General features: G+C 52.6%; 1 protein-coding gene across 2 annotated transcripts; it reads right to left on the bottom strand.

Moving 5' to 3' along the window:
- Positions 1-14,030: 14,030 nt before the first annotated feature.
- MIIP (migration and invasion inhibitory protein) lies at positions 14,031-22,332 on the bottom strand. Of its 2 annotated transcripts, none has more exons than XM_039842191.1 (10): positions 22,234-22,332; positions 20,997-21,201; positions 20,457-20,774; positions 19,960-20,044; positions 16,854-16,962; positions 16,723-16,775; positions 15,909-15,990; positions 15,654-15,750; positions 14,607-14,741; positions 14,031-14,367 (listed from the first exon to the last, which is right to left on the bottom strand). In XM_039842191.1, the coding sequence occupies exons 2-10, from the start codon at positions 21,108-21,110 to the stop codon at positions 14,281-14,283; spliced, it is 1,080 nt and encodes a 359-aa protein (XP_039698125.1). In that variant the 5' UTR covers positions 21,111-21,201; positions 22,234-22,332; the 3' UTR covers positions 14,031-14,280. The 2 variants fall into 2 exon arrangements, with proteins under 2 accessions (XP_039698125.1, XP_039698124.1); XM_039842190.1 differs by having other exon boundaries at positions 15,909-16,038.
- Between the last annotated feature and the right edge of the window lie 4,544 nt (positions 22,333-26,876).

The raw sequence follows: 26,876 nt of genomic DNA on the forward strand, positions 1-26,876 counted from the left end.
TCCACTGATGTGCGTAGGGCTTGGCGTAATGCACACTTTTGGGATGACCAAGGCCAGGGGCCCTGGGAGGCATGGCGGACACCAGCCCTGCCTCATCAAGGTCCCTGCAGGGGTCTGGCGTGGAGGCGCTCTGAAAGCCACACAGGAACAGAGCCACAGCCCTTGTGCCAGCACCACCATCCACGCTGTCGTCACAGGCGGGTGGGTGCACTCCCGGTGAGGGGCACCCTGTTCCCAGCAGGAGCTGCCCATCGGGGTGTGGAGTCCATGCGGAGGCCCCCTCTGGGGTTCTCCCCCTCAGTCCCTCAGGCCCTGGGAGCTCTCCCTCCAAACAGGAGCCTCGTTGGGCCTTGGGCTCACAAGGTATGAAAACTTCAAGATCTGGGGAAACTGAGGCATGGCCCCAACTCAGGCCTCAGCTAGGTCTGGAGACTTGTGCGGTCCCCACTGGAGACTGGGACCATCTCTGGGCTAAGAAAAACCCAACAGTTATCACCTACAACCACAGGCTATTCATTATTAACTAGCTTCTGGTTTGCATCAGAACGTAGCTCAGAGTGAGAGCTGAGGGTGATCCAGAGACTCCTGAGTCCCCAGCCCCACTGATTTACACCGACTCAGAGGCCAGAGTCTGCAGCGAATTAGTGCAGTGACAGCCCCAGACCCAGGCTACTGCCCCTACGCAGCCTCTTTGCCATCGCCTGCTTTATCATGCTCATTCGATGCTTTGGATCATCTGTTTACCCCTGTGAGCAGAGTTTCAGACCCTAACAAGGGAGGTGGGCAGGGGGCTGGAGGCTCTGCTTAGCTGTCGTGACTGCAGAGATGGATGGAGCGTCAGGGGTGGGAGCAGTCGGCCCGTTTACACGCCTCATGCCCAAACGCACCTTCACGGCAGCACACTCCCGTGTCTGGCTTCAGCGCCTGCCATACTGATGCCCAGGACAGCTTGTCCACCTACCACCTAGAAACCGGCCTGTTGTCTGGCTAAAGAGATACCAGGGAAATGCCTGCCTTGGCAAGGATTAAAAAAACAACAACAAGTGTGTCATGTCCAGAGCCCACCTTCTGGGGGTCTGTGTGTCTCAGGCCAATACTTGCATTTCAAACAGCGGCTACAATGTGCCAAAGGAAGCAGCCTGTCCTTGACTGTCCTTGAGGGCTCAAGTCCTGCCACTGGCATCCCACTCTCAGTGCTTGGTAGTGTTAAGTAGCTAGTCAGACTCGGGCTAGGTGCTAGGGATACCTCAGTGTATACAAGGCTCAAAACTCCCTGCCTTTGAAGAGTTTTCATTTTAGTGACGGGAAGACAGACAACAGATAAAATCGACGGGTGAAGTACGTGATATGTTAGCGGGGCAGGTGCTATAGAGAAAAATAGGGAAAGAGAGGAAGGTGGGGGAGCTGGGTGGAGGGATGCTAATTGAAATAAAATGGTCAGGAAAGACCTCACAGGGAAAATGGTTTTTGAAAAAGAGAGAGAGGAAGGGAGGGAGGGAGCCAGGCAGACAGAGGGGGCAGCGCAGAATGACCATGCAAAGGCCCTAAGACGGGGCTGAGCCGGCCCTGGCGGCTGCAGCTGAGCTGGGGCAGGGCGGGTGGTGGAGGTCCTTCCTGCAGGGCCGTCGTTACTGGAAGGACGTGGCTGTTCCTCTGAGTGATGGGGGCCACTCGGGAGCTGCGAGCAGAGGAGAAGCATGGACTGACTTCTAGCTACAGTGTTTAGGGAAGAGGTGACGGACACGCAAAACGGGAAGGCGCAGTGGGGAGATGAGAAGGGGCCGGAGTCTGGGGGAACTTTAAACACAGAAGGGACAAGATTTGTCCCTCTGTCCCTTGACAGAGGCATCGAGGGTGCCTCGAGGGGTCTGGCCTGGGAAACTGGAAGGACGGAGTTGCCTTCAGCGGAGACGGGGGGATGGGGCAACTGGTTAATTACCCACTGGTGACCGTTAAGAGGGAGGGTGGATGCTGCAGAAGCATGTGGCAACGGCCACCTAACCAAATAGTGATGGGTGGTGGTGGTGGTCAGAGAGGGCTTCCCTGAGGAGGCAACATTTCAGCTGAGACGTGAAGGAAGAGTGGGCTGGGGAGAAGGGACAAGCGGCTGCTGGGAAGACCTAGATGAGAGGACAGTTGTGGGGAACTTCCAGCAGCCCCAAGGGGCCCAAGTGCTGCTGAGGGCAAGGAGAGAGAGCTCCAGATGAGGCCAGAGAGGGCAGGATGGCTCAGGCTGCTTACTCAGCACCTAGAAGGAAGGGCTCCAGCAGCCCAATCAGACCGAGAAACGGGGACGGGTAATAAATAGCCGCAGATGAGTCATATCCAGCCCCGATTCTGAGCCTGTCTCGTAGCTCTCCCTGGCCTGCATCCTTCCCCGGGGGGGCCCTGATTTCAGAATGACCAGGTCAGGCAGAGCTCAGCCCTCAGGGGCCCCACACAGGGAGCTCACGCCTGCAAAACCCCAGGGGACAGGGTAGCTTTTTTTTTTTCCTCGAAGCCGCTAGGTCCCCATCACCTTCCCCCGGACGTGGCTTAGAATGAACTGCACACAGAAAACCTTGTTCATGCCATCGGTGCTTTAAATTAAAAAAGAACAAGAAAAGAACAGCCTGTGCTAATAAAAGGTAATAGGTGCTTTTAAAAACTAAAGCGTTTGGAAAAGTCAGACAAAGCCGGGTTCGAATTCCGCCTCTGTCACCACCACGGCTGAGCATTTGGAGCAAGCTGGTTAACCTCTGGGGCCTCTGTTTCACCCACTTCACAGGCGTGTGCAAAGATTAAAGGAAGTGACAAGTCTTAGCACTGTGCCAGGCACAGAGGAAGCTCTCGAACGCTTACTGTCCAACTACCACAGCAACGGGGATCTCTTCTAAATATGTGGCCACCTAGCTGGGGCCCAGCCCCGTGAACAGGTGAGGCCATCATCGTCACTGCAGGCCTCCAGGTCCCCTGGGCTCCGTGCAGCGCCCCTTGCCCCTGGAGTCTCAGGGCAGGGGGTTTTGTCTAATTTCCTCAATGCTTTTCTTTCCCCCAGGGCTTGGCACAATAGATTTTTGTCGAATTAAGGAATAGAGTCATCCCGAGTTAATAATAGCAATTGTTGAGCAGCTAGTTTGGATTGCCACACTCCCATAGCTTCAGGGGAGCTATGCCATGGTGTAGCAGACCCCCCAAGCTCATGAGGCAAGCCTGCTCAACCTCCCCACCCCACTCCACCCCCGCCAAGACATCATCTTTACTACTCTGGAATGAATGCAAATCTCCATGGGCGGGGTGGGAGGGGGAACCTACCATCCTGGAAGGTAAATAAATCTGTCCCCTGACCCACAGGGAGACGCCATCTCTGTGCAAACAGCCTTGGAAAAGATTGTCCAGGACACAAGCTGACATGAGACATGGAGAAACACCAGCGAGAATCCTCCCCTAGCAATAACACGACCACTTATTGAGCAGCTCCTTATGCGTGCCAGGGGTCGCGAGACCAGCCCTTGTATTAGTTTGCTCCTGCCGCTGTAACAAAATGCCAGACACTGGGTGACTTAAACAATAGAAACTTATTTCTCACAGTTCCGGAGGCCAGAAGTCCAAGGTCAAGGTGCCAGCAGTTTTAGCTGCTTCTGCCCTCGACCTGCGGGTGGCTGCCGTCTCGCTGTGTCCTCACACGGCCTTTTCTGTGTGTGTGCACCCCTGGTGTCCCTTCCTCTGCTTTTGAGAACACTGTCCTATTGGATTAGGGCCCCATCCTTATGACCTCATTTAACCTGAACTACTCTTTTAGAAGGCCTGCCTCCGATACAGTCACGTCGGGGGTTAGGGCTTCGGCACATGGATTTTGGGGGGACATAACTCAGTGTGTAACAGCCCTTCTCTGCATGGGCTCATGTATTCTCCCTCATACCCCATGGGGTAGGCATTACAATAGCCAACGTATAGATATGAAATTGAGTAGAGAGATGAATTGTCTCCAACATCACATCAGGAAAAAAGGGGGAAAAGCACAATTTCCTGTTACCCCAGTGAATACGCACTTCCCTGCACCCCTCCGCCCCACTCCCAGCGGCTTGGAAAGGAAAAGGGGGAGTCCTGGGACATGGGGTCTGAAAGCCTGGGAGCTGGAAGAGGCCACTTTCTCGCGAGGATTCTTCCGAGACGTCCCAGACTTCTCAGCGCTGTCAACGGGGCTGGAGCACCTTGCCCAGCATCTATGCTGTCTCAACATTATCTGGCAAAGCTAGACTTGAACACAGTCTGAAGGAAGGTGGGGAAGGCCGGCTTCGAAACCCCAAATTCAGTAGCTGGGGGAGAGGCAGCACATCTGGGGTAGGCAGATGTCTGCATCCTCAGAACACTGTATCAGCTGGTGACCCAAAAGGGCTCTCAGCTGTCACATCAGGGTTCCCTTTGCCCAAGCAGTTCTTGATTTGCTCACAGAAACTCCCAGCTGAGGACAATGAATGACATACTCCTGCTCTTGGAGTTTGTCCAGAGCCCCAGCCTCCACTGCGATGTGACTCCTCGTCCTCGCCACCCACCCTCTCTCCCTGCCATTGCACAAACGGCTGGGCGGCGGCAGGGCTGGCGAGCAGGGCAGTCCCAGACCCATTCCCCTGAGAATGGACACGATGCAGGGGCACGAGGTAGCCCGGGAGGCGTGGGGTTCAGGCTACAGCCGCTGTTGCTATCAAAACCACAAGAGAGAAAGATCGAAAAAACGCCTTCTCAGTCAGAATGAAAAGTGAGACAGAGAAAATGAGTGACACCTCGGTGAGAGGAAAGCCAGGCGTCGGCCTCCGCGAAGGAAACACGGCCCGTGGGCTGTTAAATGACTAAGCGCTGGGGCCGTGGCGGCAGTGGCAGGGCCTCCTGCGGCGCGTGTGTGTGTGTGTGCGCGCGTGCATGCAGGCAAGCGCACACACGTGAGGATGTGTGAGGCAGGGCGAGCGTGACAGCGTGTGCGTGAGGCCGTGTGCCCACAACGTGCAAGAGTGTATGCATGCGTGCAAACGTGGGAGAGGGCGACGTGCTCTTGCACTGACATGGGTTTGCACGGGGGTAGATGAGGGGGTGTGTGTACCCAAGGGGGCACATGCGAGACGACTGTGTGAGCGCACGTGTGTGAGGATGTGTGCATAGGGGTGTGAGGGGGTGTGCTCGTGGCTGTGTGTGTAAGGGTGTGGACATGTGCATGTGGGGTGGGGAGGTGGTCGGCGAAGCTTTAAGATGTGCCAGCTTCACAGTGGCTGGGGCGGAAACTCCACCATTGCCATTGCAATGAAGTCAAACTCAGGATGGGGAGGTGACTTGCCAGTGTTACCTGGTGTGGGGACCACAGACAGGCCCCAGCTTTGCCACTGCACCCCACTGAGATGCCTCCCCAAGAAAGCAGGGGTCCAACCCAAAGCCAGGGCTCAAGAAGAAAGAAATAACCAGCATGGTTGTCACTAAGGAGCACAGGGGGCAGGTTAGGAGCATGGAGTTCCCAGGGGTCTGATTCAAACCCTGGCTTGGTCACGTGCTAGCTGTGTGGCCTTAGACGAGTCACTTCACCACTCTGTGCCTCAGCTTCTCCATCTGTGAAGCAGGGGTACCGACCTCCCTCACACGGCCATTCAGAGACCTCGAAGAGTACACAGAGGTCGCGCTTCTAGGCTAGCGCTCGGCATGTAGCGGGCGCCAGATCTTCCTGGTTAATACCATGACGAGTGACGTCACAATGAACTCCCGGATTTAATAAACTCTGGGGACAGATGGATCCCCAGGTGAATCCCCGGACGCATCAGATGATGGAGTGACCAGACACTAAGAGCAGGTAGGCTGAGTCCCAACTTGGTGGAGAGTGGGGGCAGAGGCAGGCGTGGGTGGGGGCCCTGTCCCCAGGCCTGTCTGCTGCCCACCCGGGCCCATCGGGTGCCCGTCTCCTCCACGTGTTGTTCATTGGTGAGAGGCTGGTTTGGCTTGGAAGGTAACCTGCATTTACAGGTGGGAAAAAACAAGACCCAGGCCAGAGCAGCTTTGGGGTACGGGGGTCACAGGACAGGAGGCCCATACAGGTTCCCTTTCCCCAGCTTCTTTCCACCTCCTCGAGCCCCACAATTTTCTGGCACGAAGGGTATATTCGTCCTCTCAGGCTGCCATAGCGCGGTACAACAAACTGAGCAGCTTAAACAGAAATTCATTTTCTAACAGTCCCGGAGCCTGGAAAGCCCAGGATCAAAAAGTGTCAGCCGGGCCGGTTCCTTCCGAGGCCTCTCCTGGGCTTGCGGACGGCCGGCTTCTCGCTCACTGTCATGCGGTCCTCCCTCCGTACGCGGCGCAGCCGAGTCCAAACTACCCTTTTAACGGACACTAGTCATGTTACATCATAAAGACCTCATTTTAACTGAACCACCTTTTCGAAGACCTTATCTCTTAACGCTGTTACATTTTGAGGTTACTCGGGTTATGGTTTTAACACAAATCATGCAATTTTTCAACAAAATTTCACAATTTTGCATTCTCTTACTGATCTGGAAGCTAGACGTGTGAGGTTAAGGTGTCAGAGGGTTGTGGTTCCTCCTGGAAACTCGGGGAGAACCTGTCCCATGCCACCCTCCCGGCTTCTGGTGGCCGCCAGCCATCCTTGCTGTGCCTTGGTGTAGATGCCTTCCGTCTCTGCCTCCGTCGTCACGTCCCTTCTCCACGGGGCTGTGTGCCCTTTCTTGTCTCATAAAGACACTTATTCCACGATGATCTCACCTCGGCATCCTCACCTCAATGTCATCTGTGAAGACCCTTGTTCCTAATAAGGTCACATTCCGAGGTTCTGAGCAGACATATCTTTTCGGGTCAGCATTTCATGGACTCAGGGGTGACGCCGGCGTCTCCTGATGCTGGAGGCCACTGAGTCCTTCGAGAGCACTGGCACGCTGGGGCCTACAGGATGAGCAGCACCCAGGGAACCTCGCCCTTCCGAAGGCCCCAGCCCAGCAGGGCAAGATCAATGAGCCCACGTGGCCCTCATCAAGGACATGGAGAGATGAAGGCTGACAATGTGGCTCGGGGGGTGGGGAGGACAGCTTCCTGAGCTGCTGGGGACAGGGAGTGCATGTAGCCAGGCAGAGAGACCAAGGAAAGGTCTGGGCACAGCTCCGGAAGGCAGGACATGAGACGCTTTATCCAAAAGAGGGGACAGATGGCTTGTTATCTTCTCAGGCTGTGGTGCACACTGTCCCACGCCCCCAGAGTTCAAACCCAAGGATTCCTGGAAGGGCCCGCCCACCGCAGCCCAGCAGGGCTGTCCTCCTCCGCCCAGCACCCAGACCTGCCAGGCACACAGGGCGATGGGGGCCCATTCTGGCAGGGACACAGGCGCCAAAGGCTTCATCAACCATTTTCTGGAGAAATTGCCTGGAACTTTCCCCCTCACCCTTAGTCCTCACTGTATGAGGCCAAAAACTGGACCCAGTACACACATGGGCCCTTGTTTTCAAATAATAAATATTTCATATTGACTAAGCACTTATTAAGTGCCAGGTACTGCAGTAGGCATTGTATTACCTGATCGTCTCATTTCACCCTCAAAACTTCCCTATAAAGTAAGTCGCATCGTAGTCTCCATTTTGCAGATGAGAAAACCGAGGTTCAGAGTGGCCCACGACTTGCCCGGAACCCCTGGCTGGTGGCTCCAGGTCCAGTGCTCCACCCACATGGCTGGCCCTGACCCCAGATCCGGGAGGGCGATCCTTCATGCTGCTCCCTGCTTCTCCTGGCAGACTCCAGCAAGAGGAGCCGGGTGATTCTGAGAATTTGTTGCGAGTGGGAAGGGGGAACAGTTGGGTCTCCCTCTGGGCTGCGTTTTCTGATGCCCTAGCCCTGGAGGCAGGAAGGATCCGCCCCCATCAGATCTGAGATCTGGAAGATTCTCGAAGACCTCCTCTCCCCTTCTCTCCTGGCTGAGACTCCCAGCCCTTACTGGCCTCGTTGTGGGAGCCGGGGCCTAGAGACCTGGGTCCCCCCAGTGCCCTGCCATAACAGCAGGGCCTCAGGGAGGCAGAGGGGTCTCTGTTGAGTTTCAGAGGCTGTGCTGGGGGCTTCTGTGCTGGGGATGGAGAGAGAAGACCTCCTGCCTCCAGCCAATCAAAAGGGACCTGAGAGAGTACGTGGTTAGGGCCCAGCCTGGTGCCATGAGAGAGGGATGCCCCCAAAGGCCACCTAAGTCACCATCTGACTCTCAGCCACTGAGACCTAACCTCATGCCACTCCTACCAGCCACAGCATGGTCCCATGGGGCCTGGGCTTTCCCTCATGACTTCCGGCACGGCCTCTGCTCATCTACCTCACCACCCCCCACAAGGTGCTGGTCCCCACAGCCCTGATGAGAAGACTGCTCTGCTTACTGTTTTGCTCTTAGCAACTGCCACACTCCACCCCACCACCACCCCGCCCCCACCCCAGCTGCCCCAGCCAAGGAGCTGAGAGAGTAAGTCTTCGTATCAATTTATCTGCTACTCTATTTCCAGTTCCCGCTAATCTCCCCAGGGAAGGTGTAAGCGAGACGAATGAATTCGGAGAGGGCAGGCCGCTGCCTGACGTTGGTCTTATGACAGGGTGGGGTCAGGGACAGGAAGAGCCGATGACAACTGTGATGTCTTATCGCTTAGTGCCCTCTTCTTGGGTTGGCTCACGGGCAGGTCTCTGCCTGTCTGCTTGGCTCACCTACCTGTCTGTCATTATCACCCTTCATGGATCATGACACCTGGCTACAGAGAGGTTAAATGACACACCCAAAACCTCAGTCAGGAAGCAGCCAAACGGTAGGGGGGTCTGAACCGAACCCCGATCTCTCTGAAGCCACACTCTGTGCCCCTTCCCCAGATCAGGCTTCTGATGCAGCTCCCCATGTGGGCTGACAAGCTCAGGGCGAGCCCAGCACTAAGTCTGGTGCCGAGTAAAAGTTTTCTTTGCACCAAAATGCCGTAAATTCTCAGCACATCAGAGGGCTACATTCAGAAGGCACACGGGGAAACCGTTCTGGAAAATGCAGTGTTTTCTGTTTTCTAGGCGAAGCACGGCCCACCTCCCTGAGGATGGAGAAGTAGGAACTGTGGCCACTCACCACTCCAGGGAGAGTCACTCTCCAGGAGGGCTATCACATGCTTCTGTATTTTGAGAAGCCAGAAGAGTCCCTTGGAAAGCCAGCTAGTGTTCATTGGTCTCCATGTATTCCCCATCTGCAAGAGACTGGGGCCCACAGCTGCTACCAGGGACAGGAAATTTCCAGGATGGAGATGTCGCAGCTGTCCCCCTCACTCCCGCCTCCCATCCCAGGAGGCCAGACCTCCACGATTTGCCTGATACATAAGACAACTTTTTGTACTGAAAACCAGTAACAGCTAGACCAGCTACAGCTCATTGAAGCCTAATTCCTGGGACACACTCACTTCACATTCTGGGGCTGAGTGGCCTCTACCCTCCCAGGACCTGGAGGCTAATTCAATCATTCATCCAAAGTCCGTTTACTGAACACTTGTCGTATGCCACGTGCTGTACTAGGACAGAGCAGAGGACAAGACAGGCTCAGTTCCTGCCCCAAGGATCTTACTGCTGAGTGCAGCGGAAGCTAAGATGGACGGCCAGAGGTGGGGCCTGACTTGGGGCGCCTTAGCCAGGTCTGCGGGATCAGGGCAGGCCTCTGAGGAGTGGACATAGGAGCTGAGGTCTGAGGAGTTCGGTGGAAGAGAGTTTGCGGCAGAGGGAGTAGCATGAATGAAGACCCAGAGGCCAAGGGGAGCCAGCAGGCTTAAGAACCAGAGAAAAAGCTTCAGCAGGGCTGGGGCCTCGCTGGCGAGGGGTGTGGGAAGTGAGAGATGTGAGAAAGGGAAGCAGCGGTCAGGCCCTGGCCTGGCTTCTTCCCTCTGGTTTGGCACCACCTGATACATTTACGTGTTGGCTTCTTTCAGTCCATGTCCCAGCACCACCATGGGTGCTCCATGGGGACAGGTCCCTGTTGTCTGGCTTGTCACTGTTATCTGCAGAGCCCAGAACAGTGCCTGGCACACAGTAGGGGCTCTCTGCCTAAGTGGTGAATGAATGAATGAATGACCTGTGAAGGTCCTGTGTCTATGCTGTGATACAGGCGACAGAGAGTCATGATAGGAAATAAGAGTTCTTATTTCTAAATGGCGAACGCGAGACATCGATTTTGGAACAAGTAGGTGATCTTGCTTTTTTCCTTTGGGATTTACGCTACCTACTTGGAGGAGACAAAAAGAAAGAACACTATTCATTTAAAAGAGGGAGAGAAGCATGCAAGGTGTACGAGGCTGTGCGCCCAACCGCAAGCCTCCTTCCCATCGCCTTCACGTCACAGGTGAGACACCAGGCCGCAGGAGAAGGCCGAATTCTGAAATACAGTTTAGCCACTACTTTTGAGAAAACGAAAGGGGGATAAAAAAATCCAAGAAAAAAAAAAGCACCATGTCTGCTCTCATGGAGCTTACATCATAGCAGGCGAGAGACACTAGGCAACGGACGTCACAGTTCGTGATTTAACATGTGAGAGCCGAAATAGAGAGGTGCAGGGAGGGGGGTGTGCACACGGAGTGGGGGCGTGGGATGCCCAGGCCCAGGCTCAAGGCTTCTTTGAAAAAGGGCACTCCGGCTGAGATGAGGAAGGCAAGTAGAGCTGGAAGGTGTGAAGGTGGGGGACAGGAAGAGATCCATGTAATCCCAAGTGAGAGGGACAGAAGGGCCCGGAAGGATCAGGGCCCTGGGATGGCAGCACTGACATTCAGAGACGGTTGGGAGGGGCAGGTGCTGGAATGCAGGAAGCTCTGTTCAGGGGCCTCTCTGCCCATGACCTTCACTCTTGGGGACTTAGGTTTGAAAAAGCCTTGTCCCCAAACAAGCATCCACATGGAGCAGCTCTGGAAGGGCAGCACAGGTAGGACAAGCCCGTGGCCTGTCTTAAGCGCCGCCCTGCAGCGCTGGCAGACTGGCAGCGAAGGTCAGGCGAGGCCGCTGTCTTCCCCCTCAAACCGACAGTTCCAGAGGGCCCCAAGGCAGCTACCACCGAACCCGGCTGCACAGAGCCCAGAAACCAGGATACAGAAAGACCGAAGTTCTTAGGCTGACCACCTTTTGCATCTTGTTAATTCTAAGATGCGAATTTTAACATTTTAACATCTCTGAAATTGGTCTTTTCCCACAGCCAGTGTGTGTCAGAGTTTGCAGCTTTTGTCCTTGGAACACAAAGTGAAGGTGAGTGTTTCAAGCAGTGGGATTGCGAGTTTGATCAAACACAATCTGGAGACCTGGGTCTGTGGTTTCCTGAACATGGAAATGAGTAAAAGCAAAACGGTCAGAAACTTATTTTCAGAAGAATTTTCCTTCCAGAGAAGCCACTTGTGCTGACGATTTCATGGAGCCAGCACTGCAACCTGGACTTTTACGAGAAAGAAACACTTTTATCTTGCTCGAGCTGACACTATTCTGATCAGCTGAACTCATAAACTAATCTCAGCTGTAAATTTGGTCGTTTTTGTGTGACAGAGGCTTCCAGATACTCTTCACCCTCTAGCCAAAAAATTTCTAACGAAACCACTGACTCCCACAGGCTTTTTGACTTAAAATTGCATGTGAAACAACAGCGAAAAGACACACTGGCCAATTCAAAAATGGGAAAAGGACTTGAATAGCCATTTCTCCAAAGACGACGTGAATGGCTTATAAGCAAGCACGTGAAACGATGCTCTCATCACTAATCATCAAGGAAATGTAAATCAAAACTACGAGATATCGCGTCACGCCCATTACGATGGCTATTATCACGCTAGCAGAAATTAAGTGTTGGATGTGGAGAAACTGGAAACTTTCTGCATGGCTGGTGGGAATGTAAAATGGTGCAGCTGCTACGAAATACAGTAGAGCAGGTCCTCGAATCGTGTCGTTTCGTCAAACGTCATTTCGTTGTAATACTGAGACACCAAAGGAACTTAACTCGTTTTTATCAATTGGCCTGTGGTAAAACCGGTTTCAATATACATTGTTTCACTTAAAGTCACAGAACCTATCCAGGACATTGAGGACGTACTGAAGAGATTCCTCAAAAAATTAAACACGTAATTACCACATGATCCAGCAACTCCACTTCTGGGTACAAACCCAAAAGAACCAGAAGTAGGGGCTCATACAGGTATTTGCACACCCGTGTTCAGGGCAGCACTTTTCACGATAACCAAAAGATGGAAGAGATCCAAGTGTCCGTAATGGATGAATGTGGCAGATTTATACAATAAAATACTATTCGGCCATAAAAAGGAAGGAAATTCTGACACATTACAACATAAATAAGCCGGTCATAAAAAAAGACAAACACTCTATGATTCTACTCAAGTGAGGTCCCTGAAGGAGTCAAATCCACAGAGACAGAAGGCAGAATGGTGGCTGCCAGGGGCTGGCAGGGGAGAGTGGGCTGCTGTTTCGTGGGTATGGAGTTCGGTTTTGCAAGATGAAAACCATTCTGGGGATGGCTGGAGGTGATGGCTGCGCAACAACGTAAATGTATTTAATGCCACTGAACTGTATATATAAAAATGATAAATTTTATAATATGGATATTTTACACAATTAAAAATAAATTTAAAAAAAATTTTTTTTAAATCACACGTAGAAGAGATTTTGTTTCTTCAGGTCCTGAAGTCAAGTGGCAAACCGTGACCTGCTGCAGAACCTGCCCGCGGACGTGTACAGTTTGGATCATACAAGCGTTTGACCTTAAAAGCCTCTGGAGGAGACATGTGCTCAGCAGGTGGCCCTGAGTCGCACCAGTCCTAGTCACCTTAGCTGCCTGGCTGCTGAAGGAACTGCAGGTGAGAACCACAGAGGGAGTGAGGAAAGACTTTAGGCACGAATTCACGGTGCCTACGATTCTGCTAGTGGCCTTTACTGCCCAGAGCCTGGGGGCTCTCAGTGCCTGCCCTGAAGGGACAGAGCCGGAGGAAGTCAGGTAATGACACGAGGACAGTAATGCTCACCAAAAATCCCATGAGCCCCCTTCATGTCCCAACCCTGTGCTGTCAGGCGGGGCCCAGATGAGTAGCTCTGGCTAATGAACCATGAGCAGAAGAGACCTGAGTGTCTTTTCTGGGCTGAAGCAACTGGTGATGCCCCCCATGGCAGAGCTTTCGTTGGCCTAGGTCCCCAAGAGACAAAGTCAAAGCAGAGGCCCCATGTGACCCATGACAGAAAGGTAGATTAAGCAAGTCAGCCAGGAAAATGCCTTTATGTCGAACCACTGAGATCTGGCGGTTAGTTTGTTACTGCAGCATAAACTTATTATCCTCACTAACATATGTGCTGTGAACAATGGGAAGAGAATGGTTTCTACGGACAGCTTCACAGGCTGCCACAGGAGACCACAGCCCTAGATCCACCCCTCTAAGCTGAGAAGCTTCAAAAAAAAAAGCACGTGCTTTCTGTGGGCTTCAGCTCCCCATTTTTATCTTTAAAAAATCCCAGAAATTTCATATTGTTCAACCTATGCGGGGGAAGACAGTCTGCTTATTAATCCAAGAGGGGAGGCCTGGACTCTCTGCCAGCCTTACTGCGACTCATGGCCTGGCCCTCAGTGTCCCTCCATCAGATCCCTCTGGATCATCCACGGCCTCCAGGGCTGGGCTACAGAGGGGCGTGGAGAAGCCACCTGGCCCAGAGACTTCAAGAGAGCCTTCTATGAATGGACCCTGGTGTCAGGGACCAAGAAGAAGGGGAGGGCTCACTCACTCCCCACTGTCATAACTTCAGCCTCATCGACAGAAGACAGCCTGAGACCCCGAGCCCCTCGCTGAGATGACCTGGGCCTCTGCCTGAGAAGCCATCTACCCTGAGTTGGGAGCTGCACAAAGACCCACGATCAGGGAGTTGGACCCACCCTACCCAGCGCAGAACGCTGGAGGTGTCTCTCCCCAGGTGAGGGGAGGGCAGGCCGGGGCCAGGGCGCCTCCTGGGCATTGACGGCAGCAGCAGGACAGACCCAGCACACGTGCGCATCTGGAGCTGCAGAGAGCGCTGAGCTTTATTTACAAACATGTCACAGAACGCCCTTACCCCCCACCCTGGGTTCTCCCCTCTGTCCCCAAGAAGAAGACAGGCCTGGGCCTACCTGCCCCACCTAGGAGTGTGGAGTGTTGAATCCACCCCCATTTGTGGCCAGGCAAGGCTCCCCTCTCGTGGGCGCCCTTGCCACAGGGGAGAGGCTAGAGGTGATGGCAGGGCGCTGTCCTCCTGAGTGGCCAGTCCTCAGGGCTGTAGCCGGGGGGCACGGGGCTGCACTACCTGGGGTTCCGACCAGATTGGGGTGGGGGGCTGGCCCCGTGATAGCAGAGCCTGTATGGTGAATGAGGGGTGTCAGGGGCTTGGGCAGGTCCCCCCAGTTCCAGCCTCACCCCCTCCTGGATCTCAGAGTCAGGGTCACCTTCCCGGTGGGGCGTGGCAGAGCCTGGAAAGAGTGCCGCAGAGAGACACTTCCAGGCTCGGCAGTCCTTATCCCAATCCTGCCCCTGGGACTTCGCAGTCTCCAGTCGTGCTCCAAGGTATCTGTCCCGCCAGGGCACCCCGCCCCATACCAGGTGGGAAGAGCTGGCTGCCGGCAGCTTCTGGGGCGGAGCCTCAGAGGTGACATAGGACCAGAGATCCAAGCTCTTGGGGGCTGAGCTTTTCTCGGACTTCGGAGGGAGAATGTCCCAGCCCAGCAGGCAGTGCTGTGGAGAGCAAAGAGTCAGACCACCTGGCCTGGGTAGGTCCCCCCTCCAAACCAAGAGACAAACCAGCACAGTGTCTCCCGCAGACTGAGACCCTCCCCGGGCAGGGGCCTGTGTCCACCTACTGGGTCACCCTTTCCTGAGCCTGCTGACCCAGGCCCTGGGTCTGACCCCAGATGCACAGAGGGAAGATGCAGACGCTGATGGAGTACTTCCCAGCTCTGCCCCACGCCCAACAGGTGATTCACTGAACTGCCCCACCTCAGCGCACAAGCCTGAGGACGGGCTGCTGTATCCTTCCACAGATGAGCAAACCAACTTTCCTTGGCTTCCCTTCCCTTCCCTGTAGGCCCAGCTTCCCCAGCCTCAACTAGGAGTGAGTGGGGTTCCAGTGACCCCCATCCTACGCAGGAGACACAAAAGACATCTCTATGGCAGGCCCTAGAGAAGCACAGAGACCTGGGTTCAAATCCCAGCTCTTCCGTCTGGCCAACTTTGGACAAGTCGCCTCCCTCTGCCTCAGTCTCCTCGTCTGTAAAGTGGGCCAGCAGTGGACTCTGCACTCTTGGTTGCTGTGGGGACTCCATGATATAATCCTCCTGAGGAATGCACTTGTGGCATACCGGAACTCAACAGATGGTACCCATTGGCATTATGCCAGTGTGCGGGCAGACACTCATCCTGAACTCCAGGGGGTGGGTAGGGTACCCCGCCTCCCTCAGGGAACAACGGAGTACAGCCGATGGAAATGGCCCAGCCTTAACTCCTCGTTCTCCTTGAGCCCAGCCTGGCTGTGCGGCGTTGGCCTGTCCCTGGCCCTCCCTGGGCCTCAGGCTCCATCTGGGGACCTGGGCCAGGTGGGGGGCAGCCCCATCTCCATCCCATCCCCAACCAGGCCCCCTGGCTGCTCACCCGTGGCAACGCCAGTGTGTCAGAAGCGTCAAAGCTCTTCCGCCGGTGGATGCGGTACCGATGCGGGGGGTCCAGGACGGACAGCGGGACACTCACCCTGGGCGAGAGTGTCAGTGGGAACGCTGTGGCTGGGGCCTCCTGGCTACCGTGGGGCCACAGCCCCAGGCCCGTCTTCCCCTCCCTGGGCTCTGAGCGCCTCAGGTGCTGCGGCCCCCACAGCTGCCCCTCAGGCGTCCGCCTGCTCTGGCCACTCACCTGACCTGTGCTGGCTCCACCAGGGTCCCAGGGCCCCGTTGGTCCCGTGGTATCCTGCACAATCGGCAAGGGGTGCCAGGATCTGAAGGCACCAGAAACAGGCGCCGAGTGACACGGTAGCAGTACACACCTGCAAGGCCCATGAGAAGCGGCCATCTTCTCAGCCAGGAAGCCTGCATCCCTGGGCCCCCGATCACACGGGCCCGCCGACCCCGCCACACCCCCCGGCCACTCACACAGGCATATACACGTGTACGCATGCAGAGCACGCACACAAAGCACACTCTACTCAGGCATGACACACATGTGCACATGCACACATACTGTGTGTGAACATCATGCGTGCGAACATGGAGCACGGCTTCACACACAGTCGTATTCGTGGACACACATGAACATGCCTGTAGCTATAATCACACACACAAGGTGCACACGCTCGTACATTCACGTGAATACCCCCACATATACGCACACAGTGTATGCGGCACATATAAACCCACAGCAAAGACTCCTGTGCTCATGTGACTGAGCCAGGTCTCCCCGCAACCGCCCCCCCAGACAGGTGACATGTGTGCAGAGAGGAGGGAGTGGAGGGCACAAGAGAAAATGAGGCAGCTGGGGAGGGGAGGAAGCGTGACACAGGACCAGCCTGAATCCCGAGGCCATTGAGCTCATCCCACCTCCCACCGGGGCTTGCCCCACCCTGTCTGGGTCCCAAACCTCCCTCCCCAAGTCCCCAGTACCCCAGGTGCCCCCCTCAGGTCTCTAAAACCTCGGCTGGGCTCTGGGGCGGCCCACGAGGCCTTCCACTCACATTCATGCTCTTCCTCGGCAACACTGCTCTCCCGCAGGCCTAGGAACTGGGGTCTGTGAGGGCGAGAGGTGAGCAGGCGGAGTGACGGGGTCCCCGGGCTGCCTGCCCACCGCTCGCCCACCCCTGCTCACCCGGGGTCACTGTGAATGCACTCCTCCTTGTTGGCTTCCCTGAACTCCTGCAGCTTCGCAAAGAAGGCCTCAGGCTTGCTGCTGACGGGTGAGCTGCTGTCCAGAGACCCTGGGGTGGGCAAAGCACCGGGAGCTGCTACGTGGCAGTCCACTGGCCAAGGCGCAATGCACACTCGGCACTGGCATCCCAGTCCACCTGCTTTGCCCGCACTGAGCCTTGCACAGACCTGGAAGGGACCCTCCACTCACGGCAACTGCTGGTTTTGTCACAGTGTCTGTCTACCCTGACGCACATCCAACCATCCATGCAAAAAATATTTATAGAGCCCCTTCTACAAGCTAGACACTGTTTTCAACATGCTGGGGAAAGAGCAGTGACCTAGACAAACCCCCTCCCCTCGTGAGGCTTATGGTGGCAACAGACGAACAATGGTGACACCTGCCAGGAAAGAGAAGAGCAGAGTCAGGGAACCCAGCTTGATAGGGGAGGGGTGCCAGGGGAGGCCTCTCTGGGTGGGGTGACACCTGAGCAAAGAATTGATGGAGGGAGGCGAGGAGCCATGAGGACATGGCAGGCAGAAGGAAGAGCAAATGCGAGGCCCTGGGGGGCTGCGCTTGGTATGTCTGAGGAACAGCTGGAGGGAAGTGAGGGATGAGAATGAGGCAGATGAGGCTGGGAAGCCGGCAGAGGGCTTGGGGACACGGAGTGATGCCATCAGACCGGCCACGGGGTTTTATAGATTCCCCCTCGGACTGCTGCAGGTGAGGGGAAGCAGAGGCAGCAGTTAGAGGTGACCACAGGCATCCTGGTAGAAAGAAATAGTCAGATTCTAGAAATACGTTAAAGGCAGGGCTACCAGGATATGCTAATGGACTGGAAGAGAAACATTTAAAAATATGCAAAAAGGAGACAGGAATCGAAATCAAGGCTGATCCCGAAGTTACGGCCTGACCAATTATTAGGAACGTGGAGTTGCCATTTATAAAGACAAGAAAGACGATAGGTGGGAAAAAAATCAAAACCTTGACTTTGGAGGTGAGAGTCATCTAAGACACCTAACATGTCACGTAGAAAAGACAGCGGGATACACAAGCCTGGAATTCAGAGTAGGGTGGGCTAGAGATAAAAACGAGGGAGTACAGAGCACAGAAGGCCTCGGCACAGGGGAGGCGGGGCGGACAGAGAAGAATCGGAAGACAGAGGCGTTCAGAGGTCAGAACAAGGAAGCGGATCCAGCAGAGACTGGGAGGAGAGCCGGGGAGAAGGGGGAGAGCCGGAGGAGCGCAGGGCCCTGGAAGTCGGGAGAGTTTCAGGGAGGAGGGAGTGGCCGCTGTGTCCCTTGCTGCTCAGGGGCCAAGTGATGTGGAGACTGAGAACTGAGCTGGGAGCTGGCAACGCAGATGTCACTGATGACCAGGATGAGGAGGAAGCCTGATTTAAGAAAAAATGGGAGAGAAACTAGAGGCAGCGAGTCTAGACAGCCCTTCTGAGAGGTTTGTTATAAAGAAAAGCGGAGAAAATGGGCAGGAACTGGAAGCAAACGGACGATAAACGGGGAAGTGTTTCATCAAGATGGGAAATAACCGACAGCAGCTTTTCCCTGACCAGATGTGGGACTCTGCTGAATTTCTCAGCCTCTTTGCACCTCAGCCTTCTCATCTGTCAAAGGGGACAATAACCGCACCTGTCTGATATGACTGCTGCGAGGAGTAAAGGAGTTCATGGCCATAAAGCAGAATAAAGCTCTTGGAACTGCCCACACATAATAAGCACTCAATAAAACCAGTGCTCTGTGATTCCAGGGTGTTCGGATGCTGATAGGGCAGAAGGATGATGGAGAAAAGAGAGAATTATAGGAAGCAAACGCTCTGGGAGCCAATCGGGGACCAACTGGAGTGTACAAATGCAGGGACGGGCCTGAGATGGGAGCGCTGATCTTCGTCCTCGGGGCGGAGGGCGGCCAGAGCGCCTGGACACAGGGCAGGCACGGGGCAGGTGCCTCTATTTTCCCAGAAACGGGAAGCAAGGCAGTGAGCTGACGGTCTGGGAGTCTCAGGACAGGGCCTGTGTCCACAGCACCACTGGATCCCAGCAACCCGTTGGAGCACCTGCCTCTGGGCAGTAACTCGATCACTCTGTACTTCAGTGTCCTCCTTTGTGAAAATGAAGATGCAAAAAGCACCAACCTCTTCGGGGGCCGTTCACTCGCTCATCCAACAAGTGCTGGTTGAGGCCCTACTAGGTGCCAGGCACCGCTCTAGGCTCAGGCTTGGGGAATGCACCAGTGAAAAGACAGCCAGGCCCCTGCTCTAACGGAGCTGATATTCTACTGGAGAAGTCATACAAGAAACAAGCAAACGAGACGATCTCCGAGAAAAAAAATAATATGAAGAACATGCCAATGGCAGTGATGTAAAAGCGGTGTCTCTATGACATTATGCTCACAGGAGGCCTATCATTTAAGCTGAACCCTGAATGAGAAAAAAGAACCAGCAGGTGTGAACCTGGGGAAGTACATTCCAGGCAAAGGCCCAGAGGTGGCCATGAGCATAGTAGGTTCAAAGACCAACAAGGAAGCCAGCGAGGCCAGAGCAAACAGCCAGGAGGCAGCAAGTCAAAGGTCATTTCACGGGGCCACAGAGGCCAAGTCATGCCTCATAAGTCTGGAAAAAGATTTTGGATTTTACTCTAAATGCTACACACTTAGAGTGTTATGATCTGATCCTCACATTTAAAAATTCCTTCTGGCTGCTGTGTCAAAAATGGATAGTAACTGGGGCAAAAGAGGCCAGAGAGAGACCAGTCAGGAGACCACTGAGGTTGCTGGGGAAGGAGATGGGCAGTAAAATGTAGAGATGATATACAGAGTTTTACAGAGGCCTGGCACATAATAAATGCTCAAAATCATGACTCATTCATCTATTCCTGAAATGCTCATTGAGCACCATCTCTGTGCCTGTCACCGTGCCAGGGGCTGAGAGAAGACACGGTACAGAAGGTGTTCGCCGAGAAGGGTCAAACAGTCAGAGAAACTACAGCAGCTCTGGGTGAGGGCTCAGGCAGGTGCATAAGCAAAATGGGATGTGTGCATGGGGCGGGCCACACCTGCAATCCAGTCGTAGCCCAGGTACGGTCGGAGGCGCCAACTCCGCTCAGGCATTGGGGACTCCCTGTCGAAGGTGACTCTTGGCTGAGGAGGCAAAGGGGAAAAGTTAGGCCAGCCCAAGAAAGACCCCACCCTGGAGGAGGAAAAGGGACCATGACTTAACTTACACCTGACACACCCTGACATGGGCCCCAGGAACTGAAAGATAAGAGTCTGGCCTCCACCCCTCTCTATGTGTGACTCTGAATAAGTGTGGCCTCTGAGCCTTGGTCTTTCCATCTGTATAATGGGGCTCATCAGCATCTTCCCAAAGTGCTGTCTGAGAAACTAATCACCGCCACTTATCCAGCACTTAGGCTGAGGTGGAAAAGACTCATGGTATCTCCTGGACAGCCACTCACCTCGCAAGGAAGGCTGCCCACAAGTACATCTACCAAACAGGAAAACTGAGGTTCAAGGAAGCTCCCATCAACGATGTCCCTCTCTCCCATGTTACCTTGGATAGCTTTCTTTGTTGATCCGGGATGAACCTTGGGGCCTGTGCCTCCAGCTCTGCTGAATGCTCTGGGTCATTTGCGTTTGAGTTGGCCAGCGAGGGTACTGAGCAAGGCCTCAGTGGACTCAGGGACCCCTGGTATTGGCGCTTGGCAGGTGAGAGAGAGATCACCCCAGAGCTGGCCCCACCAGGTGAGGACATATCACATGGATCACCTTGGTGGGCACCACGTGGGCTGGAGGCTCTCGGAGCCACAGAAGATGTCCCCTGAGACAATGGCATCTCTGGGTTGTAGCTGCTGCTGGAGTCCAGGCTTGACTAGAACAGAGAGGCCAGGTCACCTGGGCATGAAGGCCTGGGTCCTCGTCCCTGCTCCAGCCTCTGTGGTGTCCCAGGCCAGTCCCATCCCTTGCTGGGCCTGTTTTCTCATTTGCCATAAAATGGGCATGCCGCACGAGATGACCCCGGAGTCTCGGATTCTGGCCTGAGAATCAGCAGCCCCTTTCTCATCCTCTGGGAGTTCCCAAGGTGGACACTCACCTCCGAGGATGCCTTGGCCACCGACCGCCGCACGGCATCCTGCCCAACCCACAGCTGCCTCAGGAGCTCCAGGTTGAGCTGCCGCAGCTGCGCCAGATCCTCGGTCTGCACCATTCCAGGGGTCTGGCCTGGCTTCCCACCGCGGATATCACTGACTTCTGGGCGCAGTGCCCTCACGGCTGGGTTTCAGGCCCAGCTCGGCTACCTGAAGCCAAGATAGCATGACACTAGGACTCTTCCCTCTATCCTGTCCATTCTGCCTGCTTCTCTTTCATTTTACAAATGAAGAAACCAAAGTTCAGAGAAGTTATGCAACTTGCCCCAAGTCACACAGCCAGAAAGCGGCAAGGACAGAATGTGATCCCAAATCTAGTCACGGTCAGCCAGCCTTTCCCCAGTAGTGTGGCGAGGGGCCTGGGAAGCAGCCTCCTCCTTTTCCCAGCCCTTGCTTCCCTTCCTTTCCCCCAGGAATCCAGGCTCAGCGACACACAGATGCCTCGGGAAGGGATTTCTGTAGGCTAAGAGAAGGGGCTTCCCACTTCTCTCAAGCCCAAGTGCAGACTCCCCTGAGCAGAAAGTCTCCTCCAGTACATACTATTTCTTTTTAATACTGGGTCCGTCTGGTCAGACATCCATTCCCAGAAACCCTGCCCCAGCCCTCCCACCCAAACTCATAACCTGTAGACCTCCCACACCGGGTGTGTGTATGTGTGGGGGCGGGGGTGCTCTTTAGGACGCAGCTGCAGGAGCTAAGGCAGAGAGAAGCCAGACTTACACTGGACGCCCCACTCCCCTCATATATGCCCCGCAGGGAAGTGGGGACAGGGGAGATGCGAGTACAGACGACTGTGGGGGACTCTTGCACGCAAGGAGGCAATGAGCCTGATCCGCAGGACCGGAAATCCCGGGGCCTGAACGAGAGACTCAGGTCTCCGTTTTCGTACCGGGTTAAAGAGAACAGCCTGCACTGCCCTCTTTCAGTTCCGGCCCCGTTATGGAAAGCTCAAAGCTACGCAAATACAAAGGAAAGGCAACGTTCGAAAGAGAAACTGGGGCAGCAGAGAAACTGCGGGGGACGCAGGAGCGGGACCTTCGGGAAAGGGAGATTCAGCCCATCTTAGCACTTGGCGTGAAATCCATCTTTCCCATCGCAGCCCCCGAATCCTCTGCGGGGGCGCACGCGGGGCCTCCAGCCGAGCCCTTCCCCACAGCCTCAACCCCGCACTCCCGCACTCACAGCTGAAAAGCCCCCATCCGTGCCGCCAGCCGCCCCTCGCAACCAGGTGTACCTCCCCGCCCAGCCCACGTGACACTGGTCGGGGGGCGGGGCCCGATCCGACCTCCCTGATTGGTCAGGGCCAAGACGCGCCTGCGAGCGTTGCTCTGTGTTCGGAACAGGTAGTTTCAACGCTGAGGCGGGACTAATAGCGTTGCTCAACAGATGATTGGTCAAACCCTAAGGTTGATTTTTTTTTAAATGGGGCGGGCCCCCGGAAGGAGAGCTCCGATTGGTCAGGATGGGGCCGCTATGCCGCGTTTGGTGGAGGCAGTTTCAGAGTCAGGAACTAACTAACGCCTCTGCGAAACAATGAGAGGTCGCTGTGGGATACCGCGGTGAGCGGAATAGGAGGCGGCTGGCAACCCTTTCTTTCATACTTTCATACTTTCTTTCAAGTATTTATCATGCCTACTTTATGCCAAGTAGGACTAGGCACTGGGAGGCAGGTTATAATTAAGAAGAGTTCCTGCTTGGAGGACGGAGAGAGAGGCAGGGTAAGATATGAACAGAAACTTATACTGCAGTCTGTAAAATATTAAGTAAATTTATATGGAGTGCCTACTATGCGCCAGATATTTTCCATATGCCAATGCATGCCAGCTTCATAAATGTGCTTTAAGATGTGTATTGTTGTCCCATTTTACAGACAAAACAAAAAACGAGGCCATGAAAGAAGTGATTGGCCCAGAACATTTTAAAATCAATCCTTGTGATTCCCAAATTAACGGACAAAAAGAAAGAAAAGCCATCTCAGTAGATGGAGAAAAACCCAAGTATTGGCCCTTCTTCTTAGTGGTTGGAACTGGGAGTGCCACAATCTGTCTTACGTTAGATGTCCCAGCATGCGACAAAATCCAACGATCGTTTCTGATTTTTAAAAATCTGCCAGCAAATTAGGACTAGAAGGGAACTTCCTCATCCTGATAAAAAGCAACACCTACAGTTAACAGCATATTTCATAATAAAAGACAATGCTTCCCCCGCCCTTCCCCAATATCAGGAAAAAGTAAGGATGTCTGCTCTCACCACTCCAATTTTATTCTAAAGTGCTAGCCAGTGCATTAAGAAAAATAAAAGTAGAGTGGAAGAAGAATTAAAACTGTCATTATTCACAGACAACATAATAGAAAATCTCATGGAATCTACAGAAAAGCTATTAGAATTGTTAATGGATTTTGCAGAGCTGCAGGATACAAGATCAATATACAAATCAATTTTATTTTTATATATTAGCAATAAGCAATCCAAAATTGAAATGTTTTAAATGCCATTTAAAATAGCATTAAGGATATATGAAATGAAAAATATTTAGGGATAAATCTAACAAAAAAAGTACAAGACTGCACATTAAAAATTATAAAATGTTGAGAGAAATTAAAGATTAAATAATTGGAGAGAAATACTGTGTTTATGGATTGAAAGACTCAAAAATGTTAACATGTCAATTCTCTCCAAGTAGACCTATAGACTCAATGTAATCCCAATCAAAATTCTAGTAAGTTTCTTTGTGGAAATTAATCATTTCTAAAATTCATGTGGAAATGCAAAGAGCCAAGAAAGTCAAAACAATTCTGAAAACAAAGAACAAATCAGATGACCTACACTACCTGCTTCAAGACTTATTATAAAGCTACAGAGTGCAGTATTGCCATCAAGCTAGTTAAACAGATTACTGAAACGGAATAGAAAGTCCAGAAATAGTCTCATATATATATATATATACGATCGATTAATTTTTGACAAAGATGCAAAAGCAATTCAATAGAGAAAGGAGTCTTTTCACTTTTAGCAAAAGGTGCAGGAACAATCGGTTACCCCTACGCCAAAGACACACACACCACAAAACAAAATTTTCAGGACCTTCTTTGTTTGTACCATATGTAAAACTTAACTCCAAATGTATCATAGACTTAATCACGAAACCTAGGAGAAAATCTTTGTGACCTTGGATCAAGCAGAAATTTCTCAGGCGACACCAAAAGCACAATCTATAGAAGAGAAAATCTATAGAAGAGAAAATTGATAAATTAGACTTGATAAAAATTACCTCGTCCTTTGAAAGACATTGTTAATGGAAAAACAAGTCACAAGACTGAGAAAATATTTGCAAATCACATATCTGTTAAAAAATTTATACCCATAATAATAAAGCACTCACAAAACAACCCAATTTTTTAAATGAGTAGCAGAATTGAAGGGACATTTCACCAAAGAAGAGCTACAGATGGCAAATAAACACATAAAAAGATGCTCAGCATCATAAAACTCTCGTATTGAGGCTCGGCAGAGAAGGCAGAGAGCAACCTTACCCACCAGGATCACCTCTAACGCCAGCTGTCATTTTAGTCTGGCTTTCAACAGTCTCATCTTGCTCTGGGCTCCATTCAGTAGGCAAAATATAAGATAAAACCACATACCATTACATAACTATATGTCTAAAATTATGGTGTGAAAAATTAAAGACTCACTATACCAAGTGTTGGCAAGGATGGGGGAAACTGGATCCCACATGTTCTGCTTGGTGGGGGTCTAACATTGTACAGCTACTTTGGAATACAGTTTGGCAGTATCTTAAAAAGTTAAATATAAGATTACCGTATGACCTAGCAATTCGATCCTAGGTACTTACCCAAGAGAATTGAAAACATGTTCACACAAAGATTTGTCCCTGAATGTTCCTGGCAGCATTATTCATAATAGCCACACACACAAAAATGGAAACAATCCAAATATCCATCAATTCATAAATGGATAAACTGAATGTGGTCCAGCCATTCAATGGAAACTATTTGGCAATAAAAAGAAATGGAGTACCGACACCTGCTACAACACGAATGAACCTCATAAATATTACGCTAAGTGAAAAAACGCAGACACAAAAGACCACCTAGCGTATGATTCCATTTACATGAAATATACAGAAAAGGCAAACTTATAGAGACAGACAATATATTAGTGGTCCCCTGGGTCTAGGGTGGGAACGGAATTACTGCAAATGGGCACAAAGGATCATTTTGGGGTCATGACCATGTTCTCAAATTGGATTGCCATGATGGCTTCACAGCTCCGTAAATTTGCTAAAATGAGTAAATTGTACACTTAAAATGAGTAGATCTTATATATATATAAAATACACTTCAATACAGCTGTTTATTTTTTCTAAGTGAGATATACATCCACTATATGATCCAGTCATTCTACTCCTAGGCATTTATCCAAGGAAAAAAATATTGTCCATACAAAGACTTGCATATTGAATGTTTGTAGCAGCTATAATTCCAAATGTCAGTCAAGATGAGTGGATAAGCAAATGGCAGTGTACCCGTACAATGACTACTGCTCAAGAATACAAATGAAGAAACCAGTGATGCGCACAATATGGATACATCTAAAATAATTATATCTAGTGGAAAAGAAAGAGTACATACTGTTTGTTTCCATTTATATAACAATTTAGAAGATGCAAAGTAATCTACAGTGATAGATCAGATGGGGTTGGAGGAGGGGTGAAGGGGCACGAGAAAACTTTCATGATTTCAGTGTGTACATGTGTCCAAACTTAGCAAACGGTACACCTTAGATACCTGTAGTTTATTGCATATAAATTATCTCTCAATAAAGCTGCTAAAAGATGTGAAGCAAGTAAATAAAGAAGCACCTGGCCTGGTCGGGCACAGTACGTTTTGCTTGCTCTTAAACTAGGACGACATCTCGGGCAAAGAGAGTTGCTGTACTGCTGTGGGGAACGGATTCTGACCACCATGAAAAGTCAGGGCTGCTGCTGTGCAAAAGGGCCAGGGTTTGTGGAGAACCCCCGTGCGTGTGTCTTGGTGTCTCCACACTCACCGATAACAGTAAGTGGCAACTGTGGCAATCACGGCCCAAGAAGGCAAGCCAACCAAAGGCTCAGACCCCCGGGGATCGAGATCTGGATCACCCACCAGGAAATAACCAGACCAGCTGCAGCGTTAGACCAGGATAAGAGAGATCTAGAATGGGCGTGGACCAGGGACCAGTAGCTTGGGCCACTCGCCCTCTGAGGCGAGATCGTACTGGCTACCCCATCGTAGAGGGGATTCTGTTCTGTCAGACTTACATCTTCTGTCTCAGGAAAGAAGGGAGGGAAAGGCAAGAGCCACTCTGAGTGGCCTGAGGGGCGGGCGGGCTGTTTCATGCCTTCAGACCTTCTTGGCCTTCCTTGCCTTTGTTCCGGCTCTGAGTGATTTGATGCAAGCACAACCTGCCCACCCTGTGCCCCTCTGACCTCCACCACCTACCCATGGGCCCCAACTTAGCACCTAAGCATTTGTATATGCAACCCAGAAATGCAGAGTCAATGCCCCATGGGGCAAATCTTCAACCAATGTGAAGCCGGGACGGTGGATAAATTCTTCCCCCTTCCCCAGCAAGAAGTGGTGCTGGGACTCATGTACGGGGCTTGGGCTTCTCTTCTCCCGGCCAGTCTGCTGATTCTGCAGTCCCAGTCAGTGGAGCCAGCTCCGTAATGCCTCCTGCCAGCTCTTCTTCCTTCTGACCTCCCTCCCTCCCTCACTGCTCCTCCTCTGGGGTTGTTCTGCAAAATAAAATGAGGGCGAAGGAGC

The sequence above is a fragment of the Pteropus medius genome, unplaced genomic scaffold (genome assembly GCF_902729225.1).
Source record: "Pteropus medius unplaced genomic scaffold, Ma_sr-lr_union100, whole genome shotgun sequence".
Lineage (NCBI taxonomy): Eukaryota > Metazoa > Chordata > Mammalia > Chiroptera > Pteropodidae > Pteropus > Pteropus medius.